We start from the raw sequence: 12,469 nt of genomic DNA, 5'->3' as shown, positions 1-12,469 counted from the left end.
AGGACTAAAACACAATCAAACAATCTTTACCTCCCCCTAAAATTAGCAAAACAGAACTGTTTTTGTACACGAACTATAAAGTAAAATAGCAATGATATTTAAGAAGCCAATTTTAATGGATGATGAAAATTTCATATTAATATTGGTTGATTTTTTGTTACCTCTCTTGCTGGATATAGTTACCTACAAGTTAACTAGGCATGCACAATTTATTTCATAAATGGTTGTATGGATGGAAGGGACCCCTCCTTCATCCAACACCAGATGGATTTAGATGCATCTGTTTAAGCATTTTAATGAAAATTGATTCAACTTTTTTTAAAACTATAAATAAATAAATAAAAAACTCACATTATAATCAGTAAGAATTTAATTAATTATTTTTTCTACTTTATTTAGTTATAAAAGAAATCGATTGAATTAGAGTTTATTGAGAGTTTTAATACGTAATAATAAGGTTAATGAATTGGTTGCTTCATCGTTTTGATTTAGTGCAGATTCTACATCTCCAAATCAAGAAGCATGGAGCCATGGAGTCATAAAAGGCCAACCTCCGGCCAATTAATTGATGTGAGCCATCATAAAAGGCCAAATCCTTTTACACTGCTTCACCCATCAGCCCTCTAAGCTCTTACCTATGACAAAAATCAAGAACCATATCACCCATACGCCACCAACCCAAAACCACCACAAGCCCAATCGACCACCTACTGATCCAATCGAAAAAACCTACAATGACCGTATGGCAAGACTGTGAGAGAGTCCAAAAACGAGGAAGGAAAGAGAGGAGAAACGGTTGGGACCACATGGGACAACATTGGCAAAAGCCATCACCAGCAATGGTAATAGCAAACAAAGCAATGAAGAAGGCGAGGCATGCCACGATGAGATGCAAAAGATAGAGATGAATGAGGGATAATCAATCAAAGTTAATTTGAACGTTTTCATTTATGCTAATCGTGTTACTAGAATCTAAGCCGACATGTGGTCAACCTTGACTTTTCTATTGAGAATCTTTAGTTAACCCCAAAATTTTGGAATTAAAGCTTGTTGTTGTATTACTTTTTTTTTTAGAATACTAAGTATTTTAACACACACACATACAAAGGAGAGAGGAGAAGGTTTTAAAGAAACAAAAAATAGTGTATATCCAAAAGGGCATTTGTTTTTGTATTACTAGAAACTTGGTCATCAAATTAAAACACAGGCCATTTTTTTGTTGGTTGGGAGACCACTAAATACTGATAATGTGGTCCTTCCAATGCACAAAATAATTTCTACTAATTCAATAACCTTATGTTTCGTTATTAAAACTCCCATTAAACCAGTAACTGGGATTTTTTTTTTTGATAGGTAGTAACTGGAATTATTGTGTGCTATGCCATCTAAATAGAAGCCATGAGATAGTGTTTAGAGCTCTATATATGCTTTTGACTCTGGTGTAGATAGCAAAAATTTGAGGTTTTGTCCATCCGAAAAGTTTGATGGTGATTAAATAACAAAAACATCAATTCAGGCTTGTAGAGTTGATCTACAAAAAAGAAACTTATCAAATCTTTGCCAAGTCTAACTTCACTGTAACAGAGGTAAGATTATTCTAGGGACCTGTCTTATAATCACAATGAACTATGGAAAGTACAATAAACTACAATCTACCTAATAATCTTAAGTATCATAAAACTGCATCCTATCAAAATAAAACCTGGCAACAGTTGAACCAGTAAAGGGCATTTATAAAAGAGGGGTAAAAAAATTAAACCAATAGTATTTTTCTTTAACTGTTTGTAATTCTTGTTTTACATTTACTAAATAAAAAATAAGAACAAACTTTCTTCGACACCAAAATAGCAATGAACCATATTACTACTAAATCCTCCAACCCTAGCCTCAAAGATCATGCATCCTCCAAGTCTGTTAAAATTATGAAGACTTATGATGGGGAAAATTTTATCAAGAACTTCTACGTCCCACTATTTCCCCAGTAGATAAGCCAACATGGCAATTTTGAGATTTGAAAGACACTGGGAAGTGGGGACAGCTATAAAACAAAGTAATAATACTAACCCCTCCAGAACAATTCAACTGAAATTCACTATAAATGGCAGGAACTTTTTCGAAAAACATATGTGCCCTTCACCCACTTATTTGAAGAACGCTGCTCGAATGAATGAAGATAATCATCAAACAGGTTGCATGCCACGAGTGCTGTTCCCACACCTAAATAAACCCTTGATGGGTAGTATAAATATAAGTAAATACCATGCAGCTAGCTAGCAACACTACCTCAACAATACTCTCCAAATCTTTCTCATGTACACAACTAATGACCACAAAGCAAGTCCAGCTGAGATGTAAAGCAAAACTACTCCAGAAGCTAATAGAATCCCTGGCCCTCCAAGACTGCACAATGAGGGTATAAAAAGAAAATAAGAAACATGGTCAGATATACTTCGAATAATATCCACAAAGTTTCTTTCAAGGACTACCTCTTTCATCTTGATTAAGCTAGAATAAAATAACCCATTAGGGCAGGAAAATGAGAAAAATGAACCTGCAATCTCTGGTAGCCAAAAGGATGGTTAGTGCAGTCATCTGTGTGGCTGTTTTCCACTTCCCCAAGTTATTTACAGCAACAGCCTGAAGATATTTATTGCTCTCATAATGTATTTCCAGCTAAAAGCTCTAATTTTTTTAAGAAAACAGATGTGATAGTCAGTCAAAGTGTACAGATAGAAAAACAAACCTCTAAAAGCTTACTATTTTGAGATGCGGCCCATTCTCTAACAGCAGACATGGTTATCTATAAAAAAGTTCCAAAATAATTTGTCAGATGTCTGCTGTCAACTAAAAGATAACGGATCAAACAAGATACAATTATCACTTTCAGAAGGAAAAAGGAAAAGGAAAGGTGTGCAGCAGATGTAATTATAGAAATCCCATGAGCAACTATGACTGTAACATCATATGAGCCCAAAGTTAACACAAAAATATATATGCATAGTGTGCAGAGATGAACAAACACAAGATCATATTCAACCTAAGTAACAAGGATTCTTTTGATATCCTAAGACTTCCACTGTTGATGATTCAACAAAGCATTGCACACAGAACTAATGACAAAGGGATGATAAATGCATGTGCATGTGTAGGTTGTATCCAGCGTATAAAACTCTCACTTTTGCGAGGTCTGGGAGAGGTGATTGGTAGACAGCCCTAACCAACCCCCTGCCCCCTTTTTTTTTTGGAGAGGCTGATCAAGGATAAATGTATGGAATGTAAAGCACATGGGTTACTTGGATTGCACACCATGGCTCCACCAATGGTCAAAGAAGATCAACAAAGCCTATCAAAATGATGAAGGTGGCTCACATTAATTATTCTAACAAACCACCAAAGAGGTAGCAAACAAAATCCATAAAGAAAGCGCACCATATTGGCCTAAATGCAGGACCATAAAGTCATGAAGGTGGAGGAGATGTTAATGTATCGTATATTTCACCCAAAATAATGTTAGTTTTTCTCCTAACTTTTTCTTTCTAAATTAAAATAAAATCCCATTGGGAGCTCATTTGCGACAACACTCCTTTTTTGTACACAGGTTGATTAGAGCTGCAACTCCTTCTGTCTAGTCCCAAGAGCCTCCATTGTCAACCAACCCACCAAAACCCACCTTACATATGTACCTTCATTATATATGGAGAATGAGATAAAAGAAAACCGCTAATAAAATACATTACCTCCCTACCAATTATGGCAATTGAGGGTGCAGTCAGAAACCATGGCACTTGTTCAAACATGGCGACTTCCAAGGGTCTGCTACACAACAAGACCAATGTGGCAGCAACCATAAGCTGCATTCAGTAGGCATGACAATCAAATAAGAACTCAAATGTTTCTCCCCAGTCTATCAAAGCACTTTTTATTGCATCAACTAACTAAAAGCAAAAGAAACATAAAAATTTAGCTAAAATACCATACCTTATCAGCTACCGGATCTAGAAATGCACCAAATGCAGATCCTAGCCTCATCTGAAATGTATGTAAGAATTTACCCGTTATAGAATGTCACAGAAATATTAAAATTTTCAAAAAGCGTTACAAGATCTGCTCCCATACAGTTGGAAGGACAAAAGTACTAGCATACCTTCCGAGCAAGATAGCCATCAAGCCAATCTGTAACTGCAGCGGCGATGAAAATACTTGTCGTAGCAGTTGTTCCCCACCAACTATCAACATAGAAAGCTGACAAGTCACAACAGATATGAGAATGTTAGTCTCATCAAATGCAGGCTTCCACACAATGACCACTAAAATATACAATCAATTCAATAACCCTCTGCAACTCCAAATTTAGCAGAGCAGCACAAAGCAGCTCAGACCACCAGTGTACCACCAGCATAACAAGCACTAAATTCAGTAAATTGTAGAAGCATAAACACAAAACTAATTTCAATCAAGCAAATCAACTAGCCAACTTACCTCGTACACATGAATCACACAAACAAAAATCTGAAATTCAAAGGTCTACTGGATTAAATGATCTAAATTAATTCAACCCACAACCTAACCAAAGATGAGCCAAATTCAAGTGCAGAAAAATCCCACCATATAAAAGTTCACAAAACGAAGAACAGACGATCCAAAACTCAGCTCTAAAAGATACATAATTGATCTCAAAAACATTATCATAAATCAAAATGCAATCCATACTTGTTACTATCTCAAAACACCAAACTTTTCCACACAGATCAAATCCAAAAATACCAAAAAGTTCCGAACTTTTTTTTCAATCTAACTCCGATCGGATCATTTCAGACCAACACAACACAACCCCATTTCTCAAAAACAGCTCCAATTTCAAAAGCAAACGCTTTTCCACAACAAAAAAAGAAAAACGCACATACTGCTTATAAGAAGTGGCACAGCGGCGACACGACCGAGAGTTAAGACAGTAGGCAACGTGAGCAATTTCGAAGTATGATGCTGCTGTTGTTGTTGTTGTTGTTGCTGTTGTAACAAATCGTTGTCTTCTTTGTTCTCTGAACCCATGTCTACGGCGAGACCCGACCCGGAAGAGCCAGACCCAGATTCGGATCCAGAGCTAGAGAATACTCTTCCTCCTTTGCTTTCGGAGCTAAAAGAAAAAGGAAAGGAGCACTTGTTGTGAAGACCACGAAACCCTATCATTTTAGGAGGGTTATTAACGTGCGCCGAAGGTATGTGGGGTGCGCACGGTACTATCCTCCACTCACCACGTTTATAAAAAACAACAGGTGGTACTCGACTATAAAGGGTTATGAAGGGTTTGGGCTTGGGTTTTGGTTTTATAACTAGTTTGGTGGCTGTGCCGGCGGTGGTGGTGGTGGTGGCGGCCACCCATTGGTGGCCGTGGCTGTGGGTGTAAATAGAAGCTGCTGTCATGGGCAGTTTGAGTCGTGACATGGCTGGCTCGCAAGTTACAGCGACTTCTAACTTTTTTATTACGAGGTTATTTTGAATTGAATGGAACCGTATTTATCGTATCTACTTCTAAGCTGAGGTTGGGTTTTTTTGAGTTCAGGAATCTGGGAATTTTGAGTCTGAGAATAGAGAATTTGGGTCCTGAATTATCGGGAATTGAGGATATATATTTATTTTTGTTCTATAATTATACTAATAGAATAGTCGCTGGACTCTTTTTTTTTTTTACACCAGAATTTGAAGTTCTTCGCCGCTAGCGGGGGTGGGGTGTGACGTGTGAGGTGTCGTAATAGTAAGGGGATTTCTAGTAATATTGTTATTATTTTGTGTCTGTTTAAGATTTGTTTAATTTGCTAAAATTAAAATTTTTTTTGTTAAAAGTATCATAAATAAAAGTAAAAAGTTAGTTGAAATAGTACAGTAAAATCCATAAATAGTAACAAAAATAAGTTAAATGGTAAAATAAGTTAGCAAAAATAATTTTTGTCAAACACACACTTAATGCGACCGTCTCTTGACGTTAAAAACAACGCTCTTGAAACAGAGCTCAACAAGTTCAACTAAGCAGTGTGTAGTCATGACTTTAGCCTAAAGTAGTTATAGGATTACACACTATTTCATAATTTTTTTTTTCACAACTCTGATGTAGCATACTGTAAGGGTGTGTTTAGATACTGCTTAATTGCTGAAAATATTGTAACAAAATAATTTTTAAATATGTGAATAGTGCTGTGGGACCCAAAAATGCATTGGAATTTGTGTTTTACTGAGTTTGGTGGACAAGTGAACAGTACTCATAGGACCCACTAAAAAACGCAGAACACACAGATTGGGCAAAACGCTCAATTCAAACGCATACTAAATGATTGTCTATCAATTACACATGGACTCACCATTTTTTCTCTACCACTCACACTCTTCCACATTACAGTTGTGAACAAAAAGTTGTGAGATAAGTTGTGGTTATAGTTTTATTGTAAACTAATAGACCTAAGTCTGAGTTTGAGAAGAGATTATAAGTTGACTTTTGTCCTTGTTTTATAGGATACGGTTTGTGTCCAATGAATCAATATATTAGCATCCTAACCATGCTAGACACGTGTTTGTAATGTGTTTTATGTATTGTTTGCGTGTCCTAGTTTTTTTAAGCCATATATTACTTTCTTTTAAATAATTTAACTTTTAGTTTTTTTTTTTCTTAAAATAAGTTACTTCTAATTTTTTGTCTCACGTTATACAAATAAGTTATCGGAAATAAGCAATTTTCAAATGGACACTAGTGTCCAAAAGTTTAAACTTTTGTGATATAGTAATATAGATCTTTTTTTTTTTTTTTTTTTTTTTTTTTTTAGAAAGAGATCTTAATATGATAACCCACTCAAACTTGAAGAAAAAATTAGGTATAGGTAGGGATTTTTGGATTTAAAAAAAGAAAAAGAAAAAATAGTCAACCTCGATCCAACATGTTTGCATTAGTGTAGACTGGGCGCAAGTCACTTGAATTCAAAGTCAACTCTTTTCCACCCAACTTATTTTCCAGGTCTAAATAAAGCAATTTAACTAGAAAAGTTGTTTAACATTTCGAATGTTGAATAAATTACAGTAAATAGAGCTTTGAAGTTCTTAATTCCCCTCCCCCCCACCCCCCCCCCCCCCAACAAAAAAAGAAAAAGAAAAAAGGGAGCTATATAAATCTCTTAAAGCACTTGTTGGCACTACCAAACACACCCCTAAGAGTTAGAATATCATTATAGTTAAAAAGAGTACTATTTGCATTATTTAAGCCTGTAGTCACTTCAAAATTGGCGAGTTGACTATGAATAGCAATTTACTCTATCAAGTATTAGAAGAATGGAGTGTCTGTCTTTGTATTGGAATTCTTTTCTTTCTCCCTTTTGTGTGTATGTGTATTTGTTTGTTTGTTTGCTTTGTTTTGTTTTTTTTTTAAGTATTAGAAGAATGCTAATGCATCCCATATACATGAATTTAGTGTGAGTTTGGATAGCAAACACAGTTGCCATTTGCGTTTTTTCTTGAGTCCCATGCACTATTCACGAGACTCGCAAATGTGGAATTCAGCAAAAAAAACTTTAAAACTGGGTCCCATGGGCAATATTCATAATTTAAAATTTATTTTGCTACAGTGTTTTCAGCAATAAGTTTTTAGTTTGTAGCAATAAACAATATTCAAACAGACCCTTATTAAAATCTAGTGATTTTGATCCTAATTTTTCTTTAATGACATTTTTTTAGACTTTAATTTTATTAGGATTATATTTGTGATGAGGTTCATTTTGGATTTAGAATTAAACGAATTGTTTTTTCATCAGAGGCTATAGGTCTTTTTTTTTTTTTTTGTAGGGAATTGGGGTAATTTTTTTTCTAGTATTATACTACATTACTACTAGAGTGGGTTTTTATTTTTATTTATAAAACATAATTTGATAGTTACAATATAAGATGTGGGTTTTTATTTTTATTTATAAAACATAATTTGATAGTTACAATATAAGATGAGGAATTGAATTTTGGAATGTTTTAAAAACATAAAGATACTAAGATATATGGGTTTTGACTTTGTAATTGTCAATCTAATTTTTGCACCAGTCTTTCATTCTCTTCGCCTAGGGATATATAGCACCTTTGTGAACATCATGTTTTTGACTTGTTAATGTAGTCGTCTCTCTTGTTTAGACGAGTAATGTGACTACAACTTTTGTCATAACTTGCTCGCATGGCAAGTTGTGAGTGGTGGAGTTGTCGATCCACCACTTTTACTCCTTCATTCACAACTTACCGCATGAACAAGTTGTGATAAAAATTGTAGTCCTAGCATTTTTCTGTCTGTACACTAGAAAATTTTATTGTAATGAAAGTAAACTAATCATTACCAAAAGGTTTTTGGTATCAACAACTGGGATACTTGCAAAGTCAATGGATTTATAGTTTTTTTTTTTTTTTTTTTTATAATGTTACTTCACTTAATAACTTCTTATTTAATTAATATATTAAAAACTTTATTATTTAATCATATTTTATTTATAATCTTAACACACATAACAATATTTTAAATTTAAATATTATATGGATGAACAACTACTGATCTCTAAATGTTTAAAAATTTGGCAAGCATAAAAGGTTTAAAAAATGTAATCGAAGAGTGGATTTTTCAAAATACAAATGCAAAGATACAATAAAATTATTAAGTGGTGTAGTGTTACTAAAGTTACACCATGTGTAATTTAAACCTAACCATATATATATATATATATATAATTTTTTTATGTGTAATTAAAAATAAATAAAAAACTAAACATTTTATAGATGATATAGTTATTGATTTATGATTATATTGAAAATTTACAATCATATAGCGTATAAAAAAATGTAATTTGATGGTGGGTTTCTTAATATATATGTGTGTGTTATTAAAATTATTGAATAATATAACATTACCAAAAATTACACAATACATATATATATATATATATATGTGTGTGTGTATGTGCACGTGCGTGTGTTAAAAAAGAAAACTAATAAAACATACTCGTTTGGGTATCTTGTGAGACCACATTCTCACATGTAAGACATATATATGTGTGGATCCCATATGTTGTAGTGACAAGTCTCAAAAAAACTATCTTATAAGATTCATTTTCTTCATAGAAATGTGCGGGTTCCATTTACTTTGAGAGGGTGACTTCATATAACCAGATTATAAGATCAATATATATATATATATATATATTTTGTTCTGTCTAAATAAATAGTAACTTTCAATGGTCTGTTACACGAGACCAACAAAAGGGTCCAATGTGGTCGCAATATTAAGCCGCATTCAGCAGAGACGAGCACGACAATAAAATGGCCCAAATTTTATTGAAGATGAAAGCCCAATTTTTTATTTTTTTGTGGTTTCAATTTTATTGAATATGAAAGCCCATTTCTTATCCGCTACTGGATCTAGAAATATGCACCCCAATGGCAGATATTATTTAGCCTTTGTTTTTTTAGGAAATTTTTTTTTTAAGCCTCTTGAACTTTGTTCCTATTTACTCAACGCCTTAATGGTTAAGTAAATAAAAAAAAAAAAAAAAAAAAAAATCTATGTGTGTGTGTTGTCTGTTTGTGTTCCTTCTCAAAAGAAAAAAAAAACATGGATAGTCCCACATCGCCTAAGAGTGAGTTCAAAAACAGCTATAAATCCTTCATACACACTACAAGAATTACCGGCTTTTGTAGTGGGTAAGTTGTGTCATATTATGTCTTTGTCCCCATTCCCTGTGTGTGTGTTGTCAGTGAGTTCAAAAACAGATATAAAGCCTTCATACACACTACAAGAGTTACCGGCTTTTGTAGTGGGTAAGTTGTGTGATATTATGCCTTTGTCCCCACTCCCTGTGTGTGTGTTGTTTAAATATTGAAAACTGTTGGCCAAAAAAAAAAAAAATTACATGTTTGATAGGAGAATTAACAAAGAGTGTTTGAGTCACAATTCTTAATTTAGAGTGTTTAAACATTGTATTTTAAGAGAACCTCAAGATGAGTTTTTAGTTTTCAAGTAACAGTTTTGACCAGCATTGTTGTAATTATTTTGAAAGTAGCAGGACTCATATGATATTATAATTAACTATACATAAAACACACATTCTTCTAAAAAAACACATACTCATTCGGTCATACCAAACACTCAAATTTTTTTTTTTTTTCACTTTTGAAAATATATTATTAAAAATGTCATACTAAACACATTGTTTGCATTAAGAGTACTTTAAACAAATGATTTCACAACACTTTTTAAATTATAGTTTTCACCGTCATTTTTAAATCCAGCATCTAATCTCTATTAGCAATGGAGCCTGAGTAATTCTAATGCCACACTTAAAAACCATAACTTTGTCCACACATGAACGAATTGTGAATAAAATTGTGATTTTAGACGTGGTACCAAATTTTTTCATGGAGCCCTGGTATTCTGAGAAAAAGTTAACAACTATACGGCTGTACCACTATCCCCCCATGAGAAAAGAAGATAGCTATCAAGCCAATATGAAACTACAATGAACGTGGTCACGTATAAGGTTGGTGAATTCATAGACTCGAAGTCTCATCCAATGCGAGGCATTTCATGCCATGAAAAGTCGTGCAATTATGTCAATCTAATCAGCAAATGCGATTATGATTTATGCATTACGCAATCTTTTCAAACTCACAAATCCGAAACAGTTCAATTCGGGCACGTGCCTAGCAAGCAACACAAAAAGTCAAAAACAGCTCATGCGAATTGGAAAATGTGATTGCTTGAAAAAAAAGGGAGAAAAAAAATTAACCAAACAAAAAAAAAATAGAAATTTGTATTTTTTTTAAAATGTGTTTTGAAATTGGCGTTACCCAACAAATACTATATGTTATTGTTTAGTAAGTTTTTTCTTTTCTTTTTACAAATAATTACAGTATGCTGCCATAAGTCAAATGACATAATAAATGCTATATGTATTGTTCACAATTGTTTAAGATTATGATTGTGTGTAATAAAAATAATATTTAATAGTGACTTTATATAAAAGTGATATTATACTAATTATAATTAACTAGTCGCTAGCCCGTGCGATGCACGGGAAAACTATTAGAAAATAATAAAGTATGCATATATTAAAAGACAATTTAAGTTCATGTGTGCTTGCAAGGGATACATACATAAATAGTTCTTGCGGTAGAAATAAAAGCCTTATCTTTGAGATAAAGAACTGATATAAACAAACTAACCTTACATAAAACAAATTTAAAAAAAAAAAATATATATATATATATATATAAAACTGATGTCACGGGAAATTCAGCCACATAGTAGTAATATATAAATCTCTTAAAACTTAAACCTAAACTTAAACCTAAACGTAAGGACTAAATATATAAACAAACTAACCTTACAAAAGCTAAACTTTATAAGCTAAAATCTATACCGTGAGTTGTAGATCTTAAATGCTATATCGTGCGTTTAGGGCTTCCTACATCTGGAGATAGAGAGAGTTTGCAGAAACCAAAGAAAATCTCTCTATAGCTTAAGAAACACAATATACTAAAATCAAAGAGATAAAATTTTCAGAGGACAAAATATTATAGATAATTTAAAAGAATTTTGGTTTAATTATTGAACACCGCAACTCCATAAAATTCATACTAATGATAATATTTTATGATAGTGCAGTTAGAATTTTGGTTTAATTCTTGAACACTGAATTGGAAATTGATTATATGAGTATTCAATGGTGAACAAAGTACTATGTATTAATTAATATATAAACAAAACTAACCTTACAAAAGCTGAACTTTATAAGCTAAAATCTATACCGTGAGTTGTAGATCTTGAATGCTATACCGTGCGTTTAGGGCTTCGTACATCTGGAGAGAGAGAGAGAGTTTGCAGAAACCAAAAAAAATCTCTCTATAGCTTAAGAAACACAATATACTAAAATCAAAGAGATAAAATTTTCAGAGGACAAAATATTATAGATAATTTAAAAGAATTTTTGTTTAATTCTTGAACACCGCAACTCCATAAAATTTATACTAATAATAATATTTTATGATAGCGCAGTTAGAATTTTGGTTTAATTCTTGAACACTAAATTGGAAATTGATTATATGAGTATTCAATGGTGAACAAAGTACTATGTATTAATTAATATATAAACAAAACTAACCTTACAAAAGCTGAACTTTATAAGCTAAAATCTATACCGTGCATTGTAGATCTTGAATGCTTTAGGGCTTCCTACGTCTGGAGAGAGAGAGTTTGCAGAAACCGTGACTTTATATTTCTTAACTTGAGAGAGGGGTAAGGTTGCAAGGGTTTTGTAGATCTTGAATGATTTAGGGCTTCCTGCGTCTGGAGAAGGAGAAAGTTTGCAGAAACCGTGACTTTATATTTCTTAACTTGAGAGAGGGGTAAGGTTGTTAGGGTTTTGAGGAGTTATAATTTTTATTTATTTTTTATTTTTTAAATATT

At 32.9% G+C, this 12,469-nt stretch overlaps 1 protein-coding gene across 2 annotated transcripts; it reads right to left on the bottom strand.

The window, feature by feature from the left end:
• Positions 1-1,712: 1,712 nt before the first annotated feature.
• Positions 1,713-5,645, bottom strand: LOC126697357 (CDP-diacylglycerol--glycerol-3-phosphate 3-phosphatidyltransferase 2). Of its 2 annotated transcripts, none has more exons than XR_007646191.1 (7): positions 4,905-5,645; positions 4,145-4,242; positions 3,979-4,029; positions 3,738-3,851; positions 2,758-2,800; positions 2,552-2,637; positions 1,713-2,400 (listed from the first exon to the last, which is right to left on the bottom strand). XR_007646191.1 is itself a non-coding variant. In XM_050394317.1 (7 exons), the coding sequence occupies exons 1-7, from the start codon at positions 5,440-5,442 to the stop codon at positions 2,280-2,282; spliced, it is 1,065 nt and encodes a 354-aa protein (XP_050250274.1). In that variant the 5' UTR covers positions 5,443-5,636; the 3' UTR covers positions 1,713-2,279. The 2 variants fall into 2 exon arrangements, 1 of the variants encoding a protein (XP_050250274.1); XM_050394317.1 differs by having other exon boundaries at positions 2,744-2,800; positions 4,905-5,636.
• Positions 5,646-12,469: the final 6,824 nt, after the last annotated feature.

The sequence above is a fragment of the Quercus robur genome, chromosome 8, assembly GCF_932294415.1.
Source record: "Quercus robur chromosome 8, dhQueRobu3.1, whole genome shotgun sequence".
Taxonomy (NCBI): domain Eukaryota; kingdom Viridiplantae; phylum Streptophyta; class Magnoliopsida; order Fagales; family Fagaceae; genus Quercus; species Quercus robur.
This window is presented reverse-complemented; position numbering and strand designations above follow the sequence as displayed.